The 26,292-nt window shown below is 48.6% G+C and overlaps 1 protein-coding gene across 6 annotated transcripts in view; it reads right to left on the bottom strand.

Annotated features, from left to right (window-relative positions):
* Actn4 (actinin alpha 4) overlaps positions 1-26,292 on the bottom strand; it is a 66,331-nt gene that overhangs the window by 20,322 nt on the left and 19,717 nt on the right. For all 6 annotated transcript variants that reach the window (XM_085694985.2, XM_048439673.3, XM_048439683.3 and 3 more), the window contains exons 2-5: positions 3,446-3,560; positions 3,161-3,280; positions 1,399-1,485; positions 503-590 (exon numbers count right to left, since the gene is read on the bottom strand). In XM_085694985.2, coding sequence (XP_085551111.1) covers positions 503-590; positions 1,399-1,485; positions 3,161-3,280; positions 3,446-3,560 — 410 coding nt within the window. The remainder of the gene's footprint in view (positions 1-502; positions 591-1,398; positions 1,486-3,160; positions 3,281-3,445; positions 3,561-26,292) is intronic.

Here is a 26,292-nt window from a genome sequence, read left to right as displayed (position 1 = left end):
GGGAAACCATGTGCTTTGAAGGACAGAGCACAACAAGCAGGGTCCTGACATCAGCATGGGTGCCCCCAGAGAGGCCAAGAACACAGCAGGGTCCTGTGGATCCTGTCCCAGAGGTAAAGTCATGCATTGAATGAGTCTAAGTTCAGGAGTACCCCAAGCAGACAACGGCCTCCTGCTGCCCTGGTGTCACATGGCACAAACTCTGTCTACCTTGGTTTATAGTAATTGCACCTATCCTGACTCCCTCACTCCAGGAACAGCAGACCCCTTGGTGGGTCGAGTTGTGCTCACCTCAGCAGATGGAGAGCACATTCTCATAAGTTAAACACAATAGCAATCTACGCACTGGTCCCTCCTGCAAAGTCCAAATGGAAAAAAGAGCCTGTGGCCTCTGAGAGCCACCTTGCTTGAGGAAGAAGTGCAGGAGATCCTGCAGCTCTTTTAAAAACTTTATAGTCTCCTGTCTGAACAGACTTTCCAGTAAGCACACAGGGGCACCTACCTGATATGGAAGTTCTGGACGTTGACGTTTTTATATGGGGCTGTTTTTCTCTGGCACCAGAGGAGAAGTCCTTCTTTGGCAGAGGTCTCTGCAAAGCATACAACGACAGAAAGATACGATCAAAATTAAACCACAGAATAGGGCTCAAGCCGAACAGGCCTTTAGCCTCAGGTCTGGGACAATCAAAATCTCAGGGAAAGGACAGCAGATATAACAACAGCAGCAAAGGCAGCCACTCCCATTCTGGATGTGGATAGATTTCAGACCATCCAACTGCCAGTACATAGAGCCCAGCTCCAAGAAGCCTTGTCACTGGGGTTACCCTAGAAAGTGGCAAGGACAGGATCTGAACCTGCTCCCCGTCCCTGACTAGGCTACATGGTGCGTGAGAACTGGAGACTAGCCTCAGGTTGTTTCCCATAAGCCCCTGGAAGCCATCTTTTCCTTGTGGGAGTCCTATGAAGACAGGAACATGTTTATGGGGTCACCACACTGACCCAGCACTCAGGAGTCCCACCATTCACTGGCCTCAGGGTTTTTCTCATTCTGTGGTGCACAGAAAGGCTAGTTGGAAGTGGCAACATTCCTGAAGGGCCTAAGCAGGCCAAGAGGCACACTATCAATGGGTATGTTGAATAGAAAGAGAAGCCAAGCCCAACTCCACCCGTGTTTGTTCTGTGTACAACAGTGCCAGTCATTCTGGTCTACTTCATGAGGGGAACATGGGGGTGAGGTCACGGAGCACGAGTGTCCTGGGGTAACCTGGGACCAAGAAGGGCTGGGTTGTGAGAGAGATGGGCCCCAAAAGAGCATGGAAGCATGGAGAGAAAACTGGGAGTTCTTTCTTAATTCACCCATCCTAGAGAGTAAAGAGGCAGCTCTCTGCCACGGTTTACCTTCCACGGAGATGTCTTGGATGGCGAAGCGGAGGATGATGGTCCAGATCATTCCCAAGGTCATCTTTGCATTGCCATCCACAATCTCTGCACAAGGGAGAGAAGGCAGGGGCAGAGAAGGTAGCTGATGAGCATCAGGCTCCTTACCTCACCCCAGAACTAAATAGGTCTTTACTCAATTCACTGGCTATACCATCACCTAAGGACCAGCCACTTTCTTTCTAATCACCTTGCCACCATGCACATGATCTCCTGCACAACTAGACAGTGCTATCTTCTAGTGGGTCTACAGCCTGCATCTATGCACAGCAGGTGTCCCTATTTAAAACTTGTACACAGCAGACAGTATTAGGAAAGCATTCTACCACTTGAGCTCTAGGGAAGATCGGAGAATGGAATGTCTGTCCTGTCTTCCCAGGATTCCCAGCTGGAGATCCAGATACCAAGCAGGGCTACTTGCCCCATTACTGCATGGGACCAAAAAGCTCTCCTATCAGAAAAGCTAAGCTAAGTTTCAAGAGGGCTGGGTTCCTTCAGTCAAGGGACATGCCCTACCCCACAGCTGACACAGGTATAGGTTGAGCAGAGTTCTGGGATGAAGAGGCTGATACATTCACCAGGAGCTTCTGTGACCTACAGCTGTGCTTCAAACTGGTCCTCACAATCCTAAGGAAGAAGTCATGTTCCTCGATTGTCAGCCATTTAAGGGGCCAGGGCCAGCATTCTTAAGCATCTTCCATGAAGCTGCCCTGTACCCTTGTCTAGGCATGTGACAGTCATGGGGATTGGCTTGAAGAGGACGGAAACATTTGCAGACAGAGCTTCTCCCCAAATGAAGTGGGGACTGGAAGGCAAGTGGGTCCCTCCTCTTACCCCCCTGTGTTTATAGAAAAGCCTCTGAGCAAAACAAACGCAGCTGTGAGAGCGCAGGGCTGGAGCGGAGCCCGGAGCAAAGATCCATGAGAGGACAGAAAATCCTGGGCCTTACTGAATTTTGGGGTTTGGGCTTTTTAAACAAACACCAACTACCTCTATTGTGCCATGCAAGGTTTGGCACTCCTCTCCAGAGGTCCCAGGCTGGCGCAGGGCCTTGGAACTCAGAGGTGCACATTCTGGCCTAAAGTCCTGGCCAAATCCTCAGTCCTGTCATTAATGGCAATTAGTTTTCTTTGTTTTTCTAAAAGCTAGGACGACATGGATGTCAGGGAAAGAAACTCTGCTTTGACTAATGAGCAGAGCTGGGGGCCCAGGCTGCTGGCAGCCTCTGGCTCCATGGGTCTTGCTTCATCCAAGGTGCCTGGGCCCTAAGGAGTTGCTGTTCTAGAGTGGGCTGGCCTGGGATTGGTGGCACAGATTTGGGAGTCCATTCAGGAGGGGGTATTTAGGCCATGTGCTTAGTCTATGCAGCTGGATCAAAGCCTAGGAGCTGACTTTTGACCTCGGACATCCTGTACCAACACCCTTCTTAGGTTGTTTGCTCTCTCTCTCCTTGTATTTCCTTCTACCCATATGAACTAGGCAGAGATGCTGTTGGCAGACAGAAACCAGGTCATGTACATAGGATCTAATTCACAAGGATTTTTCCTCAAGCTTAGTGCATACTAGCTTTTCCTTAAGGATGCAGAGGCTAAGGATCCTTCGTGCTATCAAGGGCAGTAGCCGCTACTGCTCACTGCTGAGAAGGCATTCCACTATTAGTGAAGCTTTCTGCATTTAACACAAAGTTCTGCCTGGGAGCTGAGCAGCCAGGAGGACAGCTCACCTTCTGCCCCAATGGACACTAGCTTGACTCCCTTGCTGGCGATGAAGTCCAGGGCTTTGTTCACGTTGTTGATCTTGTGCACCCGCATCTTCCCCCGCTCTGGCTTAGGCAATCGCTCCCCTGGGAAGACAGGTGGTGAGGGTCATTACAGCTGTCCAAGACACTCCAGCCTTCCACACAGGCTGAAGCTGTCCTGTGGCAGAGCTGCAGTGAAGGGTGACATGCTCCTCCCGGTGGCAAGAGGGTAGCGGCAGTACCTGCCAGGACGTGCTCCCCGAGCCTCACCTGAAATGACCTCCAGAAGAAGCATGAGTTTGAGCCCGTCCCGGAAGTCTTCATCAATGTTCTCAATCTGAGTGCCAGCCTTCCGCAGGTGGGAGTTGCACCAGGCTGTGAAGGTCTGGGGAAGAGAACAGAGAGGGGATGGAAGGTGAACAAGCATCAGGGTTTCCACCAGCGGTACTGACCCTAAAGCCACCTGCTACGCACATCAGGACTTAAGACAGGGTACTCAGGTTGGCCTCGAACTCATAGTCCTTCTGCCTCCAACTCTCAAATACTGAGATTATAAAAGTTTGGCACAACATCCAGCTACATAAATTTTCTTCCTGGTCTTAAAATCCAGGCAGGCAGTTAAAGAGGGCACTGAAAACTTGGCAGCGGTGGCGAACGCCTTTAATCCCAGCATTCTAGGTGGATCTTTGTGAGCTCAAGGTCAGTCTGGTCTACAGATCGAGTTCCGTGACAGGATCCAAAGCTACCGAGAAACCTTGTCTTGAACTCCCCCCCCCCCAAAAAAAGAGGACACCGAAGCCTATGGTAAATGTGCCAGTCACAAAACCACGTGGGGGTTTCAACTTAAATGTGGACCTCAATGCCAAGACAAAGAAACTGTCACTGCCTGGTGTGCTTGACTGGTAGGCTCTGGATGCTACAAACAGGCCTAGGAGCATAGGACCTCACTCGGGCCTTCTTTACCAAGCACCCTGCTGAAGGAGAACCTCAGCTATGACCTTCCTATTACTGGTCAGATATGAGGGTGAACAAATCAAGACACACTGGTCTTTCTTGGAGCCGACATAAGGTAGCCTAGCAGCCAAGCCCCCCCCCCATTTAAGGCCAGGACTTAGAGCCCCAATTTTGTCCCACAGTTTGCAGTCTTGCAGGTCAAATACCTGGCCTCTCTATATGGCCCAATCTCATTCTGGAATGGAGAGCTGCAGTCCCAAACCCCACCATACTGCAAGCAACGGTAGAACACCCAAGTGCAGGGCCACTCAGCACCTGCAAGCTGGAGCGTGTTGTCTGCCACAGAAGCGACTCACGTCAGTTAATGCCAACAAGCCTAGGCGTCTTCTGGGGAAACTGGCCCTCGCCCTCCCACAGCACAGCCTGGGAAAACCCAAGCCTCTGCTTCTCCTAGGAGCCCCCAGAACAGAAGCAGGCAATCCGCCAGGAACATGCAAGAGCACATTCCATGCCTGGGGTGTAAGCAAAGGCCACACGGGGTGCCAAGGGCTTCCATGGAGCCTCTGGCCAAGTATCATGTGTTTTGACAACTGCCGTCAGGCCTGCTCATTCAGACACTCCATACAAGGCACCTCCCAGACAAAGATGCTGTCTAATTAATACATCAACCTACAATGAGGACTCAACAAACGGACAAAACTCAACCACCCACCTCTGCTGCCATACAGAGGCCCTTGCCTGGAAGACAGAGAGACCCCTCCTGCTTGCACACTGCTATTTCTCAACTAACCATGCCTCTGCCTACTTTGTGGCCTGGCACTAGAACCACCACTTACCTATCACTCAAATTGCAACCCATGTGAGTGTGTTAGTACATGCTTGTAATTCCAGCAATCAGGAGGCTGAGGCAGGAAGATCATAGTTTGAGGACCAACTGAGGTACTCAGACAAGCACTCTGTGCAGTAGGCATCAGAGCACCTCTCTCAGTCTCCAACAGTGGTCTCTTTTGCCATCCCCAGTGGCATGCTTCTCCAGGAGAGGAACCCCAGAGCAGGTTCCCATCTAGCTATTTGTGGATATTCTCCCTGAGTAGCCCCATTTCCCTTACTTTCTCCTGGTAGCTCTGAATACAGACAAACCAGGCTATAATTCTCGGAGCCAAGTTTTCCAACCTTTCCTAACATCCATTTCCTTTTCTGTAACGTGGCAATGAAGATGTCACTGGGGATGTGAGCACCACAAGGACCCCAGGTGAAAACCCCATGTACTAAGGGCATGACAATGTCAGCGTCTCCTCCAAGTGCTTGTTCTGTGTTCTGTTCCCCCAGGACTGCAGGCACGGACCATGGTGCTCCTCAAGCAGCATTTTCTACCCACTTCCCTATCTTTATATTTTTCCTCTTTTTTGGGGGGGTGGGGTGGGGAGGGGTGGGGGTAGGGGCTAGCCTCTCTTTCACTATGTAGCTGAGGTCAGCTTTGAATTCTTTTAATTTTGAAGGTTGAAAGAGGGACTGGAATCACACACAGTTGTGAGCTCCACGCGGGAGCTGGAGACGGAACGCAGGCCCCAAGAGAACAGGCAGTGCTCTCATTTCTCCGCCATCCCTCCCGCCTTAGCTCTCAACTCCTGATCTTCCTGCCTCCACCTCCCAAGTACTAGGACGACAAGTGTGAACTACCATGGCCTTTTTGTTTTATCTTACTGGGCTCTAGCAGGCACACAGCCCACTCTGCCCACATATGAACTCTTTCAGCCTTCTTGTCTGAAACAGAGTGGGCAAGTACGGCAGTCCGAGGATGAGCTGGGGGCATAGAAGTGCCTGCCTAGTATATTAAAGGCCTTTTCCATCCATAACCCTGCTTACAATAAGGATAAAGCTTAAAGGAACGTGGTCCAGAGTACAGTAGCAGGCGGGGCTGAGCATGCTGGGTCTCCTCACTTGATGTGTGTGAAAGATATGAACAGACCACAAAGTGACCAAGTCACATCTGAAGGCCTGAGCATATAGGGCAGCTCCCTGGTACTCTGATACTGCTCTGAGTCCAGAGCACGAGTCTGCTGCCCAGGTCTACATGGGTTCCTCCAGCATGCTGTGGGAGAAGCACAGTTGAGAATCTCAATGCCAGCTTCTTGGGTGTTCTGTGCAACTGACTTCCCCCAGTGCAGCTTGTCTCCTGTCCTGTAAGACAGATTGATCAGAACCCACCTCCTGTAGTGGCTCTAAGGATTAACTGTGGGGAAAGGCACGCTGAGCATCTGTCGCGGGCCCTGGCAGATATTCAGTGCCAGATGAATCATGCGCTCTGATGGTTTACTCCCAACCAATCCCCAGGAAGGGTAGGATGCCCTCTCCTCTGTACAGGTCCACAGCCCACTCCTGCAGTTGTAGAGGAGAAATTAGATTGCAGGAGACGATGATAAATCCTACCAGCAGATGTGGCCCCTTGTGCTCACAGGGGCTGCCACACCACTTGCCCTTGAAACACACCTTCCATCTTTACTCATCTGCTCTGGGCAGTAAACGAGGTAGTCTTCCTCTGCCACTGAGATAAACTGCCATAACCTTGGGTGAATGAGAAAGCTGAATGGGGACCGTAATCTCTGCTAAGATGAGGATTAAAAATAGTGATGCAAACCAGCCATTTAGCCCTGGGCCTGGCACAGAGGCTCTCAGTGTCGTACGCACGCCAAAAGCCTATTCTGATGAGTGGTGGCTGTGCCGCGGGCACCTGTCTTTCTGCCTGCAGAAAACAGAGCAAGTGCCAGGAGGGCACTCACTTAGCAAGGATAGGGAGGTTCCAGGGATTTCTGCTGATATGTGGCTCTCCTGTCCTGAGCTAAGAGCAAGAACAGTGCACACTCAGGAAGCCAAAGGGGGGGGGGGGGGGCAAGCGACAGCAGTCACCACTGCTCCATGCAATAAGACTAGCAAGGGGGCGCTAGGGTTGGAAAGGACATTAAAAATTAATAGCTTTTTATACTTGGTTACAAAAATAACCCTCTGCTCAGATTCCCTCTCTGTCCCCAGTACAGACCAGCACTGTTTTGTGGGTGACACAGAGGATGGCTTCTATAGCTGGAGGCCTTGATCCATGTGCCCACCCAGCTTCCTCCACTATGCACAATTCCCAGGCCTGCTTGCAACAACCCAGGTGTCTGGAATCTTCCATCTGCTAAGTGTCCCCAGGACAGGCCTGTGGAGTGCCTAGCAGGAACAAAACCCTGACAGAAAGATGGACATGGAGACTTTAATCACGAGGCTCAGGAGGTAAGTGGATCTCTGGGAGTCTGAGGCCAGCCTGGTCTAGAGTTCCAAGACAGCTAGAGTGATGTAGAGAGACCTTGTCTCAAAATCCAACCAAATAAAAAACAAAAACAACAAACCAAAAACCCAACGATACCTGATAGAAGCTGAGTTGACATACTCCAACCCCAAGCAGAGTCAACAACGACCAATCCAGTCACATTCCACAAACACACCTTAGCACATGAATCACACCAGTCACCGTCAGCACCACCCCACAGGCCTGTCGCATACTAGCATCTCTGTGCTGTTATCTGACAGGAGGAAAAGGAAAGCAGAAAGCTGAGGCAGCTGCCCACCAGTCATACCCACCAAACTGAACTTGTAGCAGGTACTGAGGCTTCAGAGGCTCCTCTAAATACCACAACTGCAGAGAATTTAGCAGGTGTGTGTACACACGTGTGCACGTGTGAGGCTGAACAAGTAGCAGTGTGAGGGAGTCACAAAGAATAAGACAGATGGTGACACAAACTTGTGCAAAGGCCTTGTGGCAGAACCTGCTTAACAAAACGAAAGAATAAGGCATGATGTTGGCAGAACAGCTTCATGGGGTCTTTCAAAGATCATATAGACTGCTGTAGTGTACATAAAGAGCAAAAGGCCCACATGTCATGAAGAAAGGAAAGATCCAGAGAAAGAAAAAACTTCCTTCTGGTAGGAGGAGAAGAGGGAAACCATGTCAGGGATGCCTGGTTTGACTGAAAAATGCAGAACTATGGTCTCAGTCTTATCAGGAAGGAACCAGAATGTCAATATGGGCCGTGTAGCATTGGGCTGGTGCTGGAAAGTCGACGAATTTCAAGAAGGTGCTGTCCTTGACGAAGCATGTAAGGTCCTTTTGGGGTGGCCATTCTGCTCTCAGTTTGTCAGACCTACCCAAAGAGGAAACCACCCCATGAAGGTAGCCTTTCCTGGCCTCTGACCTAACTTGGGAGGAAGGATGTGGGCTGCTTGCCTTTGAAAACGCCCGTAGAAACCCACAAGATGATCTTCAGAGTCTGCCCTGCTTGCAGTGAGTTGGAACCTTCTCTAATTTTAGGAGAGCTGGAGGCAGGAGTGAAAAGGCAGGGAGAGGAAAAAAAAAAGGAGTGTGTGCCTGGTACAGCCTCAGTAGGGCTTTCTGCTTTGTCATGCTTGGGTGTTGGGGTGGGGGGAGGCTTGGCACTGTAGGTCATAAAGTCCTTCCTGTATCACAGGGACCCTCCCAGTCACCAGGATGTGCGGTGGCTGGGTGAATGAATGATGAATATTGTTTGGGAGGTGACTTAAGCGGCCAGGAATGTTGCAGCAGTGGGCTTTAATGAGTCTTTCATTGATGATGACGCCTCCCCCAACCCAGAGTGGTGAACTCTCTCTGAGTTGTCTCTGAGCAAGAAGCAAACACTTCCAAAGGCAACAGTCAAGTGCTGCAGCAGGCTGTGATGACAGATACAAGGATGGTCCTTGACACAGAGTGCAGTGGACCCGGCTGGATGTGTCCCTTCCATTTTCTTTCTGACTTCCCAATACAAAACTCATTTTTTGCACTCAGCACAGGACAAGAAGCCCTGCAATGTCTGTCTGGACTTAGAAAGGATGTGCTGTGTCTCAGAGCTAAGGCACACATGTTGGCTCCAACTCTAAGGGACAAAGGGGTTTGGACCTACCTACCCAACACACTACATGTGGATTCCATCAACTTCTCACTTGACACGATTTGAGGAAAAACTGTTCAATATCTCAAGATCCATTCCTTCCTTCCACCCACCCAACAGGCCCATCTACTGTCTGACCCAGAAGGCTGGACTGCATTTTCCCTAGGCCCCGGCATAGCACCCAAAGGTCCTTGAGTTTCAAACCTCATCTCTGAAATACCGTATTGGGTGTGTTGGGTCTGCGGCTCCGCTGGGGCACCAGCTGCTTTGAGGGGTAGGGCGCCGTCCCACCTCCTGAACTCCCACCTTGTCTGCTGTGGCCTCTGACAGTGCCCATGGCTCCTACTTCCATGGGTCCTCAGGAGGGATGTCCAAGGCTTGGACATGGGAGAGGCAGAGTATTTATTTCTAGGGTAGAGAACCTTATCGCTCATCTGCCAGGCCTCAGGCCAGGCTGGACCCAGTGGGAGCCTTTCAGATCCTGAAAGCAGAGACTGCTAGTGGGGCCCTGGGCCTCATCACTAACTATAAAGGCGCTTTCAGGGCTCAGCCTTCTGGAATCTAGGTTACCAGTTGTCCAGGCAAAGAGATGATCATTTTGGCTAGTCTCTGAGGCCTCTGGAACAGGTTGTTAAGTTTGTACCTGTGAGTGATACTCTGAAGCTCCATTACCGCACCAGATCCTAGAAGGGGTGGAACCCAGGGACTACAGTTAAAGAGCAGGTGAACTGATCACAGCATGCTTATGGTCACTCATGGCAGGGGAGGACATGGCAGCATAAAACACAGATAGCTCGGCAGCACAGGGAACCAGGACTGCCACTGCTGCAATGCCAGAACACTGAGCCCAGCCTAGTCTAGGGGCAGAAAGGACTGCGGTATAACTGACTGCCCCATGACAACATAACTGGAAAGCAATTACGGTGAAATATGTTATGCTTCTCATGTTCTGGTCTGAAGTTGCCTTATTCGGCATTTTCTCAGTCTACATGAAAAGGCTGACTTCCCCTCTGGAGGAGAGGTATAAATACTGCAACTGCAGTCGTGAGCATTCCAAAGGTCCTGCGTGTCTACCCTGGAACCAGTCCCGCGCCCCCCCTCCCCAGCAGCCCGTGTTCCAGCCAGGCCAATCTCTTTCAAGGGTGTCAGAGAGCATACACGCCCCTATGGACTTTGGAGCACACAGTCTTCCTCATGAGAAATGCTGGCCTAAGGCTTTCTTCTGGCTTGTCACAGGGCTGGCTGTGTGTCATCACTCAGAACTCCCTTCAAATGTCACCACTCCTGGAGGCCTTCTCTGAGGACAATCTCCACCAAGCTATCACTTTACTCTGCTTTATCCACAACACTCATGATCAGAAATTACATTATCTGCTCACAAATAATCCCCACACCAAGGTGACAAGGAGCTGATGACTGTGTCTAGGCACCTTCCAGGGAAGAATGCTCAGGGCTGGCGCTTTTCATATTCAAATGTAGCACTTAATGGTTTTCTTCTTTTCTTGGGAGGGGGGGTGTCTGAGGGAGGTTTTGGGCAGCCTACTGCCTCAGACTTACAAGTGCACCACCACATCAGACTGACTTCAGTTTCTGGTCCTATCCTACACATCTTCGTTATGTGAGGATTAAATTGCTCCTTTACAGGAAGTCACAAGAACAACCTTGGAACTATATGTACTCTGTAAGCAAGTCAGGGAAGAAAACGCTGGTTTGTCACTCCAATGGGAGAGGCCAGCCTGAGCCTCAGAGTAAGACTGTCTCAAAAGAACAACAAAACCTAACAGCCTCCACCTCTTGGCCGAGATCAATAGAGGTGCTATTCATTGCTCTAACAGCGGCCTGCAGAGCATGCCACGCCTCAGCACCAGCACCACAGGTGAAGCAGGGCTTTCTGGAGTTTGCCAAGTTGCTGGCTGTACTATCAAACAAATAGAGGAAACTGGCACAGGGGCATGGGTCTATATTCCTGGCACTTGAGAAGTAGAGGCAAGGGGATCAAGAGCTCAAAGTCACCCTTGCCACGCAGTGAGCTCCTAAGGCCAGTCTTAGCTACATGAGACCCCCTTAGACAAAGACAAAATGATCAAAGGTGAAAGTAAATAAATATAATAAAGACAAAAGAAGTCAGCATTATCTGCTTCTTATATCTGAGGACTGGGGCTGTGTAGTTTGGTAGTAGAGTGCTTGCCCAGCACACAGGAGGCCCTGGGGGAGAAGGGAGAAGCACACTTGGAATGCCAGGAGGATCCAAGTTCTGGGCCAGAGTAAAAGATTCAGAAATTCAGATTCTTCAGATCCAGTAGTTTTCAGTGTGGCTGCATGTGAGAAGTACCTGGGAGCTCTTTTCCATTTTCCCTCAGCTCGGAGTTGGTGAGACTACAGATACACTGTCATTTGGATAAAGGAGTTTTCTAGATCACAGATACACTTGGACTCTTCCTTCATTTTTCTTTTGGACAGGGCCTCACTATGCAGATCCGGCTGGCCTGGAGTTCGTTATGTAGATCAGAGAGACAGGCCTCAAACAGAGAGCTGGTCTTCTTAAAATACATGGTTTGCAGAGTCAGTGTGGATGTAATTCACATAATTTAAGATTAATCCTTAACCAGACTTTGTGGCGCATGCCTTTAATCCCAACACTCAGGAGGCAGAGGCAGGAGGATCTCTATGAGTTTGAAGCCAGCCTGGTCTACAAGAGCTAGTTCCAGGATAGGCTCCAAAGCTACAGAGAAAAACAACAACAACAACAAAAACCCCTGTCTTAAAAAACAAAACAAAGTGCTGCTCTTGCAGAAAATGGGAGTTTGGTTCCTAGCATTCAGTCAGACAGCTCAAACCCCTCTAACGCCAGCTCTAGAGGATGCACACCTCTGGACTTTGCCAGCACCTATACTTAGGTGCATATACTCACACACAATATATAATTGAAAATAATAAAAATCTAGCTTTAAAAAAAATCCATGAAGTCTGGGTATATTCACAATGTGCAACGATCTCTACTACCTACTTCCAGGACATGTGCATCACTGAAAATTGTTAGCTCCTAGGCACAGTGACCCACTTTCCATCTCTGTGGATAATCCATTCAAAGAGAGCGTGCAGCCGTTCTAGGCCAGCTTCTTCCGCTTAGTATGTCTTCAAGGAACAGCCATGTTGAGTCACTTATCAGATTATTACTTCCTTTTAAAGGCCCATTCTTGCTCCTACCTTTTGGTTCTTATGAACTGGCTGCTAAGACTTGAAGTTTTGTGTGAATGGGTACACTTGGAAGTGGGATCACTAGGTTAGATGATAACTAATTTTCAACATTGAGGAACTGCTTAACAAAGATGCAACATCTCACATTCCCACCAGCAACACAAGAATTCCAGTCCCTTCGCCTCTTTGTCAAACCATGTTCCTGCCTGACGTTTTTACCATTGTGAGTGTAAGCTCATACCTTACTGTGGACATTTGTTTTGTTTTTATGCTGGGGATCTAACCCAAGGCTTAGTGCATGCTGGGTGAACACTTAATTTGACACTGACCACCCCCACCTCCTGTTTCGACTACTGACTGATGATGTCAAACATGTATCAGAGCGTCCTGGTCATCTGTTTATCTTTAAAGGAATTTCTATTCAAATCCTTTGCTCAATTTTAAATATCATCTTTCTATTGCAAAGTTGTAGGAGCTCTTTGTATCTGCAGGACATCACACTTTTATCAATACATGATTTGCAAATATTGGTGTGGACTGTCATTTCATTTTAAAAATGTTCTTTGGGCTGAGGGTTTGGCTCAGCTGCATAGTACTTACCTGGATTTTTTGCTGCCATCTAAAAGTCTAATTCCTGATCATGAGAACTTGAACCTGTGTTTTCTTCTCTATTTGTAGAGTTAGGACTTGCTTTTGGAAATCTTAGCCATTGAAAGTTGCCCCTGGCAAACTCTTTGTATGTGGTGTTCACCTGTTTAGACACTATTTGTTGAGAAAACTATTCACTTCCTTAATTAAACTGTCTTGCATCTTTGGCTAAAGTCAACTGACAATAGATATATGGAATTTGGGGAGTTTTGCTTCCCACACCCCCTTTTTAGTTAGTCTTTTTTCTAACAGGGCTTCTCTGTGTAGCCCTGGCTGTCCTGGAACTCACCCTGTAGATCAGGCTGGCCTCTAACTCACAAGAGATCTGCCTGCTTCTGGGATTAGAGACATGTGCCTGCACTGCCTGGCAACCTTTGCTCTTTAAGAGTCCCACAAGCGGCCTGGGAAGATGACTAGGTAGGTAAAGACACTTGCCACCAAGCCTAATGACCCACGTGCTAGAGAAAACTGACTCGCAAGTTGTTCTCTGGGCTTCACATGCATGCCATGCCATGGCAATGCGAATACATATTAAATAAATTTGATAAAGAAGAATAGCAATATTTTGCCTAAGATCAAATGAGTCAGATTCCTTGGAGGTGGATCCCAGACAATGACATTTTATCAGGCAGCACAGGAAGTTAGGATTTAGAGTCATTCTAGTTCTTATATAGACACAGGGGTTTGAGGCTCAGCAAAGAGCTAATGGGCTTGTTAAACTGGATGAATCCCTTTGAGCCAAGAGGGGCAGGGACCCAAGAGGGGCAGAGACAGATAGCCTGGGGTTGGAAGGTGTTCCTGCCCAGTCCACCTCACTGACACTCAGGGAACTAGTGAAGCAGCCCAAAGCTACTCAGGTTACAAGTCACAGAACTGGGTCCTCCCCAAGGAGCTATGTCCAGCCTCTCAAGGCAAAGTCCACCTGTCTTTCAAAGAAAGAAACTGGCCAGATTTAAGGTTGGGGGAGGGACACACACAGAGAGAGAAGGGAGAGGGAAAAGAGGCAGGTTTAGACTTCTTTGCAGAGCTTTTCAGCAGGAAGGAAATGGGTGAGGCCCACCTTGATAGTTACTCTTAAAAGTTGAAACTTCCGCTCCCAAAGAAGTTTTAAAATTAGAGCTCTGCCCACCTCCTGGTATTCTGATCAGAAGCCTGGCCCCTTTCACCTGGAGGACAAGTAACCAGCTCCAAGGACAAAAAGCCCATTTATCTTCCTTGCTTACAGTTAAGCCCAAGTTTCCTGGTGGGGGTGAGGGACTAAATATCTGGTTAACCTTTGATCCTTCACAAAGATAGACAAGGCAGCTGATTCTGACCTGGAGAATGTGGCTTGCAATCCCAACCAGTACCAGAGACTCAGCGTTAAAATTGAGGTTTTAGTGTGGACCAGTCCCCCTAGGGCCTTGCTCATCCGGACAAGAGGGAGGAGGACGCAGATGAGCACTGATGGGCTGAGGTCTAGGTAGGCACCACACCTATTCTAGGCCACGGGGCCACCCAGGGAACTCCCCACAGGCCTTACGTGCCACAGACCAGGGCATCGGGGCATCGAGGCCAAGAGCAAGCATTCCATTCTCCCTTTGTTCATCCAGATGTTAGCAGGTAGCGTGATTTCTGCTGGTGCTCACAGCACCCAGAGTCTAGGCTCTCCAACTAGAAGGGACTATGCGGACAAAGAGTAACTGTTAACACTGGGCTGTTTTCACCTTTGCAACTGACATTTCAGTGACCTTTTCCTTTTTTGGTATATTCTGATTCCAGTTCACAGTATTCTCTAGCAGATGAGATCTGGAGGGCGGGCCCATACAGCCCAGGGTAAAGAAAAAAAGAGTATAGAAATCTGTTGTCTTGACCCTCTCAGGGCACACAGGAACCAAGTCTAACAAATACTGCTGCCACTGGCTTCCTGTTCTCTGAGCCTGCGGTTAGAAGGTCCACTTCAAAAGCATCAAGAGATTGCAGGGCTCCATACCTGCACTCTCAATTCCCCAGCTCCTGAGTCCAAGGTCAACTGGTGGGGGCCTGGACAGCTAACCGGCACGCCTCCCCTCAGGCTGGTACCCAGCAGTGGCTCAGAGAGTACTGGGTGTAAACCTGGGAGAGGCCTTTGGCCAGAAACCCCAGCCTCCAGTGAAGAGTTTGCCAAGAGGCAACTGGTGGAGTTAGGAATTATCCAATCTTGCCCCAGCCTTGTGTGAATGGGCGTTGGCTAGTCCCTGGTCTGGAGATGCTGTGAGGTATGCAATTTGTGGGTTGAGCACTCTGGGCTTGGAGGTTTCCACACCTCTGAACACACATTCAGTCTATCTTAGACTCTGAGGCTGTAAAACCTCGACTGACAATAGAATGATGTCTGGGGAGAATTAAAGAAAAAAGAAAGTCAAAATCACATTCTATAGTAGAGTCAGTAATTACAGGACTAGGAGGAACCAACAGGGAGCGACTGAAACCTCTGACTCATAGTTGCTCCATTAAAAATGGTGAAACCGTTTGCGCTGGCCCAGTGACAGGGCAAACTCTCACCCCTGTGCTGCCCACACTTTCCCAGCCTGGTCCTAGTGCACGAGCAGACCACTCATCAGGCTGCCTCCAGAACACTGGACTTGAGAGAAGGGCTTAGGTGCTCTGGGGAGGAGCAATCACCTGGCCTTAGGACAATGGGCAGGTGATTGGTCTGCTGTGAGGAGAGGGCAATGGGCATGGTAAGATGTAGACTCCATTTTAACATGGAAGGACATGGGGATATGCGTACCCTCTCAACCCGCCCTCAAAGTTACTGAGGGGCTGAGTTTCAGGGAGCCAAGAGGTATTTTTGTGGTTAGGTGGAGTATTAAGCTAACCCTAACATAATTATATAAATGATGCATGGTGTATAGGGATTTGTTCTCCGTGCTTGTTTTACAGGTAAGGCTCCCAGTGTTGGAGGAACTGCCTGTTTTGCTCCCCCATTAGGCTTGTCACACTATTTCTCATCTGGTCGCCAAGACAACATTAGTGCAATGGTGGTTCCAGACTCTCAGGCAGATGATCTCAGGCCCAGATGGTGTGTATGGTGTCTGCACTCCGGGGTGAGTCATGGGAGAGAGAGGCAAGTCAGGTGACCAGGTGAGAATCAGAGCTCCTGAGGTAGCCTGGTTACCTTGACATTCCTGTGATTCTGCCAAGGTAAAAAGTAACTCAAGGAGTTTGCCTTATATGGGCACAACGACAGATTTCAACACAACGTGCTAACTGACCCTGTATCAAATCCAGTCCAGGTTGCTCGGGCAACACCCGATAAAGCTGCTTTGAAAGTATAGGAAACAACAACTTATGACAGGCCATGACCAGTGACTCACAAAACAAAGGTGCAGTCCAACTGCATCTGTGTGACTTTTAGACAGGGGGAAGGGTTGGTGGCCTATAGACCAAGTGGCTTTATCATTCCTCCACCCATACCTGGTGGGGAGACCTGGAGGAAATCCACTTCAGCCTACTGCTGAACAGCAGTTCTGTCTGGGTTCTAAGAGGTTTGGTCCCTGTGCCTGCTTTCCCCCAGAAGGGTCAGAACAAGCAGAGGCTGCTGGGAGGCACAGCTCTGCAGGTCAATGTGAGTTCAGGGCTCCAGCATTCAAGAAGCTGAGACAGGAGGATAACGTGTGTCAGTTTGGGCTACGTAGAGACCCTGGGTTTGTTTTGGTAATAAAAAGGGATGAGGGCTGGATAGATGGCTCACTGGCTGCTCTTCCAAGGCTTGTGCTTAATTCCCAGCACCCACGTGGCAGCTCCAAGGGACCTGACACCCTCACACAGGCAGACAAGCAGGCAAAGCATCAATGCACCAAAAAAAAAAGATACTATGTGAGAGCCAAAGAAACCAGCTGTGCCCTACAGGCATCCCCAAAGATGTGGCCTTACCCCAGAAGGGAACCACAGATCTGAGCTTCTGCCAGACTCCATTCATTCGTTTCCATATACAAAGATACCAACTACTTCCCTAGGTGGCGTGTATGTGTGTGGTTAAATTGTCAAGTACCCCTACCCTCTTGAAGCAGAAACTACTACAATTAGACAGAAGTGGCTGCAATAGAACAGAGCAGCCCAACAAGGGATTGTAAAAGGGAATTCATTCATTCATTTTCTCTCTCTCTCTCTCTCTCTCTCTCTCTCTCTCTCTCTCTCTCTCTCTCTCTCTCTGTCTCTCTCATCACAAAACAAATCCCACAACTGGAGAAAGGCCACTCCCAGGGGCCTGACACCCACCATTGGGAGCAAGAATAGAGAAAGAGAACACGAGACACTGGTTCAGACCATGGAGGGTTTGAGTTTTATCCCAGAGCTAAAGGTCTGCTAGGGGAAGGACAGGAACAGATGTATGATATGAAAAGAGCACCGCCCCCTCCATGGTTGGGTGGAGCAAAACAAGGTATCTTGGACCAGAGTTCCGGAAGAGAATAGAGCACTGGAAGATCTGAGCACATGCTGCAGATACAGACAAAATGGACACATTTCCTGCCCTTCATCAGAGCCTCCTTCTAAAGAACTGTCCCTACAAAAGAAAGGGACCACGAGGAAACTTCTGTGTAACTTTGCAAACACTAGATCAGCCATTGGCCACAAGACCACCCATCCCGCCATATATTTTAGAGATGCAGGCCTCACTTCCATCCAACCAGAGCTTTACAATGGGCCAAGATTGTAGCAGCAGAATGAAAATCACAGCAGTGACTTTTAAACAGAGTGTTAACAAGGGGTACAGGGTCATGGTACCCCATACTCAAAATTTAACCTTGGTAGTTTTTTTCTTTAAGGTGTTTTTTAGGGACGGATGCCAGGGTTTCACCCCTAATAGGTAAGCACATCTCCAGCGTTCAGGAGCTCTTCTGTCTAATCTCTAACATGGCAGACCCATATGAGACTCAATTTGAAAAGCAGCTGTTTCTTGTTGCAAGAGATCATTACTTTAAATCTGACATTCTCTATATAAAATCTATTCCAAATGGTTGTGACTTTTATATGCCATTGGGATATACAGCCTGGTGAGACCCAGGTAGAGCCAATGGAAGGGCAGAGTGATATCTGGTTCCCTCCTCTCCCTTCCGTCTGCTCCATGGGTGGCAAGCACCGCAGGGACTGCAATCCCAGTCTTCCATATCCTGGGCTACACTCCCTTATGCAGAGAAGGTCTGTATCCTAAATTTCTCAACAGGCAAATGCGGTCCAGGGCTATTACATAGGACCTAATAGGAGAGCTGGGAAAGCAGCAGCCTGGCTCTACAGCAGAGCTGGCAAATCAGGGAGAAAGCCCCTTGCTATGACCACCTCTCCAACCTCAACACCATCACCTCAAAGTGCCAAAAATGAGAAGTAGTCCCCTGCCAAGGGGAGCCCTGGAGTCAGTAGCCCCACTACCCAGAACTGAGATTCAGGACAAGGAAGAGTCAGAGTGGAATCCGACAGGTCTGTTCTCAAAGAGAACATGGTTCAGCTGGAGAGGGACACTGGTAAGCCGGTCAGCACAGGGCAGTGTGATACAAGAACAAAAGTGAGACGACACCTGATCTGGGCCTTGAAAGAGGAGCCCTGTTCTGATGCATGGTGACCTGGGAAGAGGGTCATTCTACAGTCAGAAGACTGAGAGAAAAACTCAAAAAAAGGGGGCAAAAGCTAAGGACCCCAAGGACCCCAGAGAGTACTAGTATCAGACACTAACTGCTGAATGAGTTCAGAACCTGTCCTCTGCACATGGGGGCAGAGCAGGTTAACTCAGAGTGACCTAAATAGACACTGAATCTCAGAAAGATAATGTTCACTGAAACATCAAGACCAACAAGGAGAGTAGAATCAAGCCACTTAGGGGGCCACTGCAGAAGGGAAACCAGAGCCTGAGTCCATGCACCAGGCATGCACAGAGCAGCTGTAGAATCTTCACTTTCTACTACCTACCCTGTGTCCCGAGTTACTAGGGCAATGGAATGAACATTCTAGAACAGGAAGGAGGTCAGGGTTCTAGAACAGTCTAGAGCAGTGGTTTTCAACCTTCCTATGTTGTAGTGACCCCCAACCATAAAATTTTCATTACTACTTCATAAGTGTAATTTTGCTACTGCTATGAATTGTAATGTAGATATCTGTTTTCCGATGGTTGTAGGTAACCCCTGTGAAAGAGTTGTCTGACCCCCTCACCCTTCTGACAGGGATGGATTATGAAGGACAAGATAAAATGTGGGTGTGGCAAACCCAGGAGCATTAACTGGCGAAAGAATCAAAGTGCTTTGCAGTCGGCAGGCATGCGGAGACTTCTGTCTAAAACTAGCAGAAGAACATCCACACCCATCCAAACACATCCTGCCATGCTGCTGGTGCCGGGGACACTGGGAAAGTGAGAGCCTTCCACACCTAATAGGGGAGAGACCTGAGCCTGAAAATAACTGTATAATGAGCGGATCACAGACAAGATCTTTGAGGCCAAGGGGAGAATACCTAAGACCCCAGGGAAAAGCAAGTGAAATGCCAACATCCAAGAGGAAAGCGGGGGTTGGAGGGGGTGTAGACTCTGGGATAGAGGATGAGCAGGAAAAGTCACAGAAATAAAGAAAACATTAAATACAGTAACTGTGGTCTATGTTAAAATGCATACATCCTAGGGGCTGGGGGTGCAACTCATTGGCACAATGCTTTCTCTAACTCGGATGTGGGGCCCTAGATTCCACCCCCAGCACTGCAAGAACAAAAAACACACAAACAGGACCCACAGCTATCTGATAAACACACTGTATGTGCCTGGCGGGTGTGTGTGGGGGGTGAACAGCAGTCTGGCAAAACACTGATATCACTGATGCTGGGTAACATACATGATTACTACCCCATTTTGATAACTACAAAGATCCGCATGTCTGAAGGTATGCACATGCATGTATGGTCTTAAAGTCTCCTATAATGCAGAGAAGTTGAGGAAAGGAGGGCCAGGATGTTGTCATGTATCCTGAGTGACTGCTGAAGGGCTGAAGACACTTCTGTAAGGGAGCAGCCAGCCTCGGTGGACACTGGGGCTAAGAAGCACTCAGGAATAAAAAGATAGGTTCCATTGGCAAAGGTTTACACGTTAAAAACACACCAAAGTCAATATCCAAATGCAGGAGTTCAGGGCTTTTCCCAGGGGAACAAACCCTAACCCAGCTTGTCGGCACTGCTGCACCATGCTATTTTCCTACAAGAGAAAGAATCAAAGGTACCCAGGTACAAGTCGGACTTTTCAGCCCACACTCCAGCTTCAAATTCACACTGAACTCTCAGTGTTCGCCTCCTGGCATTCATTACCCAGCAAAGGATGGTAGGGTAAGGCTATGCCCTTTGCAAAGGCGGATTAGGGCACACCCACCATGGTCACATAACAAGCCACCTCTTTCTTTCCCTTTCCTGCAGAGCAAGGTTGCATTTAAAAGGATAAACAGTCTCAGGTTTTGTCTCCCAAACAGTGAAGGCCCCAAGGGCAAGGTCTGAGGGAACAAAGCAGCTAGTTCCCCATGATGGGTCATCTCTGACTGTGAAGAAGGTATAGAGGGACATGGGAGACAAAGCCCCAGCCCAAGGCAAAAAGCCCAGACAGCAGAGAAAGAAAGGGGAGCAGCTGTGTAGCTCTGGGTCCCATGGCCCAGGGAGAGCTGAGGCACTATCAGATTTTGGTTGACCATACCACGTGGTCTCAATCTTTCTCTACATTTTCCATGGCACCAGCCTCTCTGCCAATGCCCAGTAAATAACAATGGTCAGCAAACACAGTTTGCCCGTTCCTCCTTTCCTGCCCTGCACATTTCAAGGCTGGGTGGGGGCCCCGCAACCTAACCTGGGGCACTGAAGGCCAGGTTTCAGGAAGATGGTCAGCCAGCTCACCACAGGACTATGCTTTTTAACATTTTTTAGCTGTCCCTAGGAACAAAACACTTTGTGTCTTTAGCTACATAAATTAAGTTTACTTAGAGGCAGCAATTTCTGTATCAAAGAAAAAGGTTTTCACAGAAACAATAACGGCAGCAATAAATGTCATATATCACTTCTGAGGGCAGGGCCTTCTGACTCCCTCACCCAAGAATCCCTACTGCTTGGACCCTCAGCAAATATTGGACAAAATCCCCACCTCTCTAGATGAAGGCAATGGTTCTCTCCCCTGCCTGCTAGGAAAGCATACTGCTTGCCCACAACTGGTCAGACACTCATGCTCACTGCCATACCTGCATAAAAGTGTCCCAGAGAAGACTTTCACAGCACACAGATAGACAGAGGATTGGCTTTTAGATGTATATGTAAAAGCAGGCCTGTAGGAGATGATGGTAACAGAACATTTACCATCTGGTAAGTTGGTAGGTGATGGTAACAGAACATTTTTCTCAGAGGGCAGGCCAAGGACAGATCAATCTCTACCCTTAACACACTAAGTGGCTGTTCTGTGGAAGACGGTCAGACAGCCAGATAAGTTCCAGTTCACTCCACTTGTCTGACTGGCTATTTATCCATTTACTCAACACTGACTTATTGAGCACTCATGTCAAACCACACACGAGGGGCACAGAGTGGACAAAACAGAGCCTCTGTTCTTGTGATGCTCACAGTGTCATTGTGGTTGGAGAGAAAGGATGACTGACATTAAAAGAAGAAGATGGGCAGTCAGAAGGAAGGAAGGAAGGAAGGAGGGAGGGAGGGAGGGAGGGAGGGCAGGCAGGCAGGCAGGTAGGCAGGTAGAGGTAGTAGTTACAGACACTCCACAAGTAGGGACAGTGAAAACTGAGGTCTGAAGAATGAAGAGGAGAGGGGATTTGGGGTGGAAAGAGGTTAGGGCAGAGGCCCCTCTGAAGGTATCGAGCAGGAGGGAACATGACAGAGACAGCTGTGTCTGAGACAAAGTGATTGTGACTAGTGGACAGAGCGGGTGCTCCACAGAGCACCATAGTCGAGAGCAAGGAAAGGTACCTTAGAAGGAGTTCAAGAAGGACGACACTCGGCCCTCATGAAAAAAACCCATAGGTGCCAGGACCTGAGTGTCGGGCTGTGCTCTTACAATGGGACAAAGAGGCTGCTTCAGAACTGGTGGGCCCTCAGGGCTTCCTGGGATGAAAAGCTACAACTTTTCCGGGCCTGTCTATGGCAGAGCAAAGCTGTCTGTGTGCTTCCTAATATCTGATCTAGAGACCATACTGGCTTGAGGCTTCTCAAGAAGAGACTGCACACATGTAGTATTCTGCATGATGCAGGCTAGCTCAGCATATGCTTAGGGAGACTTGAGGGCTCTGGAGGCCACTGGCTTCCTCAGGAAGCTCTAAGCCCATCCCAAGGACACTGCTATTCAAGGTGCTGTCCTCGCTTGCCTCCATTCACAATCACCTCCAAGATGGCAAGAAGAAGATATGCTTACCATCTAGCAGCTGAGCTGACTGGAACCCAGTCTTCCATAAACAACTGGCCCTCAATGTGACCCCATGGGTCGGTCTCTTTCCTGCTGGAGAGTACTCTAGTTGAGTTTCCCAGTTGAAAGTCTCTCCTCCCAAAGCCATAAAGGTACCATACCCCTGAATCCAGCCTGGGGTGGAAACTCTTGGCCATGATTTTGAAAATGTGGAAACTGAGGCTTCTTTGCCTGGAGTCCCTCAGGGAGGAAGAAGCGGGGTTAGGAAGAGAATCTGGTACTCTCCAGCTTGGCAGCCAGTATCCCTGGAAACCAAGTTCAAGAGTGAGGTAGCACTCAGAAACTGTACACATGGATCCAAGTAAAGGCACCTGGCAGCAGGGCTCACTAGTGTATGAACCCTGGGGTCAGGCCTCTCATGGGGGTGGGGTGGGGAGAGGGACAGGTTGTGCAGCACTGGTCTCGCTCAGCTGAACTTTCATCAGGAACCTTTTGCCTGGCGGCGCCTCATCAGCCAAGGACCTTGTGATTGCAACATGGACTTGAGCCCTTCAGATAGCTGGGGGTTCCCAGGTCAGCTCTGAAGAATGCAGCAAGATGGTCACACAGTTCCTCCTTCTCAAAAGATAGTTCTGGGCTTATTAAAAAGCAACAGTCAAGAAAGCCACACCCAATCCAGGTTGGCTGTACTCTGATCATGTGCTTCTCAGACCAGGATTAATTCTTTGGCTGGTTTCAAACCTTCAATTTCAAAACTATCTAGTTTGTGCTTGTCTACAAAGGAATGTTACTGGGCACCTCCCACAAGTAACACAGAAAACAACTCCCACTGCCATCACCTGTTGTTCCTTGAGACCAAGCCATATATAGGCAGCCAAATTCAAACTGTCTAGCTCGACTCTCCACTCCCCACCACGTAATTAGGTTCTCCGGCACAAAGTGCCCCTCTCCTACCTAAGAGGCCTAGGGGACGGAGAGAGTGAGCTGTGAAACCCAAGCTTTCTTCTAGCACACCCTGTCCTCCGCCATGATGGCATCAAAGCCTGAATCCTAGCTTTTCCAAGAGATCAATTTGCAGTACTAAGGCTAAAAGTGAGATAAGAAGGGTGCCTGCTCATTCCTACTGAAATAGCCTAAAAAGGGCAAAGTCCAGTTTGATTCTCAGCTTTGCTGATTACAGACTGGGTGGTCTGAGGCAGTCCCCCATCTCCAAGGGGAGATGTAATATAAATACATACATAAAATGCTGAGTGCATGCAAGGCTAGGCTAAAGGCGTCTTTCTGAGCTAGTGTTCAATCTGTTCCAGCTACAAACACCAAGTTTCTGTGGTGTCCTCTTGCCTGGGAGCCTTCCAAGGGCAGGGCTAGTTCTGGTCTTCTTGCCACTGTATATACTCAGTACCTAAAACACTGGCTAAATGTTTGTGGATTTGATGCTTTTTTGGTATTCTCAGACCAAAATCCAAAACAAGAGCCTGGTTCTGGCTGCTCTGTTCACCTAGCCCCCAGTCTATTTCTCACCTCTCAGGCGCCTCCCTGACCTGTCCTGGAAGACGCCTTACTTCACCTCAGAAAGTACATGTGTGGAGCACGACATTATCTGAGAGCTGGGTGGTGGGTTGCACTGTCAGCCCCATGAGGAGAGGAGGCCTATTTTGTTCCCATCACTTTAACAAAACAAAATAAAATATATGAGGCTGGTAAGATGGTTTCTCCCCCCCTTCCCCAGTTCACTGCCCTTCTTTCTACATTCATTCCAATCCCACCAAAAAAAAAAAAAAAAAAACATTGTGAGGGGTACAGACCCTTATAAAACTGGGTATAATGAGTAGAACCCTGGCACCTAAAGAAGCTAAAATTGAATACAGTCTGGTCTTCATAGCAATTTCCAGACCAGCCAGGGCTATTGAGACTCTGTCAAAATAAACAAAACCCCCACTACACCCTCACGTAACACATCTGGCTACATGACCCATACAGTTGGCATTGGTGCCCCAGAACTTAGGTTCCTATGCTGATGTTCCCTGAGCTGCAAATCCATGGTGATCTAGAAATGTCTCTCTATAGGATTCTCTGACAGACCAGTGGCTGACAAGTCTCTCTGCAACTGCTTCTCTGGATGCACAGCCCTTTCCCCAGACAGTTTCCATGCACAGGAAAGTGGTGAGCAACTCAAAGCATTGCAACCATTTTTCTTCCAGCTATTTCTAGGCACACAGAGAACATTTAAGGACCCAAGGCCAGCCTGAGAAAACAATCGAATCAGGAAATACTCGACCAGCTCAAAGGCAACAGAGCCCAAAAAAGTCAAAAGTTGAGGGCTTTGCCTTTATGAGGACATTTCCTGGCTTTTCACAGGCAGTTCCAAGCAAAGTTTGATGAATACAGTGGGGCCAGTCAACACAATTAGCACAGGATTCAATTCAGAGCTTAGGAAAAAAAATTCTCAGGGTGCATGTCTATTCTTTATCAGGAGTCACCTACTGTCACATACCTACTATAATCTGCTTTCCTGAGATTTATCAACTCTCATCAATAGGAAGCACTGTGTTCAAGCATTCTTTCTACCCAGGGCAGGGCAGTGACTTCTACAAAACATCGACTGTCAGCATCTTCAGATGTTGAAATTAAATGATCAATCCTAAATAAGTATTTCTGCCTGTGTGCCATTTGTGTGTAGATTTTGAATCGGCAGTTTGTGTGAAGGTTGGCCCTGCTCCCCAAGCTACCGTGGGTGCAAACAGCTGCCTGAATGCATACATATGTATTTAAGACCCTTCTAGAACAAGTAAACAAAAGTACTTCCCACTGTATCTCAGTTCGAATAAACACAGGGTCAGAGCCTAGGAATATGCATATTTTATGACAAAAGAATCTGGAGAATCCAAGTCAGTCACCTGAGGCAGAGCCCATGCCATAAGGCGAGCATTTATGCCCTCCTCTTTTTATCAGGGCTTCCACTAAGGATCACGAGAAAGGGATTCTCTCCCTCTGCTAAGAGGATTCTGAAGCAGCAATTTACGGGAGAAAAAAAAATCACTAAAGGAGAGGCGGCAGCAGGGCCAAGAGCATGAGACCAGAGCTGGCGATTGGTGGCAAGTGGCATACAGTATACTCCTGAGGACTTTGTTTGGTTTAAGAGTTGAATTCATTGTCCTAAAAAGCTGGAACAATTCTAGCCTCTTGTTGGAAAATGACATCTCAGGACCCATTCTCACATAGTGGCAATCAGTGGAGGTTAACTGGGGCTGCAAAAAAATAAAAAAAAAAAAGCCATTCCACCTTTTTGTGGGTCATCTATCCTATAGATAATCGAGGACCACAGTCCCTCCCGCCAAAGGAATTCACATCTATTCCCCCAAGCGTGTACTGAATGACAGGCAACCCACTGATTGACAAGATCAAAAATGAAAACCCATCTGTCCTGTCTTTGAAAGAGGACTGAGGGAACAGCAACCTGGGCTTCCAGTCTTTGACCTCAATGACACCACGTTCCCGCCTCCTACAGATGGCCCAGAAGCTCAAGGAGAAATGGAGGGTGCTATGTGATTTAACTCTCTGAGAGAAAACACTGCATTTCCTCAGCGATGCAAGAGACAGTCCAAATAGTGGAACTCAGAAGCTAAGACAGAGCACACAGAGGAGAAAGGTATGGTTAGAAAAATGTTACAAACACCAGATATTCTGACTCAGCAGGTTTGGGGAATGCCCCTTTCAGCCCCAACACTTTCCAATTTTTGTTCAGAAAGAACAACTCTCTACAAAGAACAGAGAGGCCCTAAATTCCCATATATTGAAGACATCATGAGCACTGGGTCTTGGCTGTAATCTCCCCCCGCCTCCCCCACTGCTTCAAGCTACCCACTGAACTAGAACTAGTAAGTCAAATTTCCAAGAGACTTTCCAAGATGGCTCCAAAGAACAAAATCCCAAGGCTCCAACCACGACAGAGCCAGTCCTGGTACCATTTCCTCCCCATCAAAAAACAACCCTGTGTT

This window comes from Myodes glareolus, chromosome 1, assembly GCF_982192425.1.
Source record: "Myodes glareolus chromosome 1, mMyoGla1.1, whole genome shotgun sequence".
NCBI lineage: Eukaryota > Metazoa > Chordata > Mammalia > Rodentia > Cricetidae > Myodes > Myodes glareolus.
Note: the sequence above shows the minus strand (reverse complement) of the source record. Positions and strands in the feature narration are given on the sequence as shown.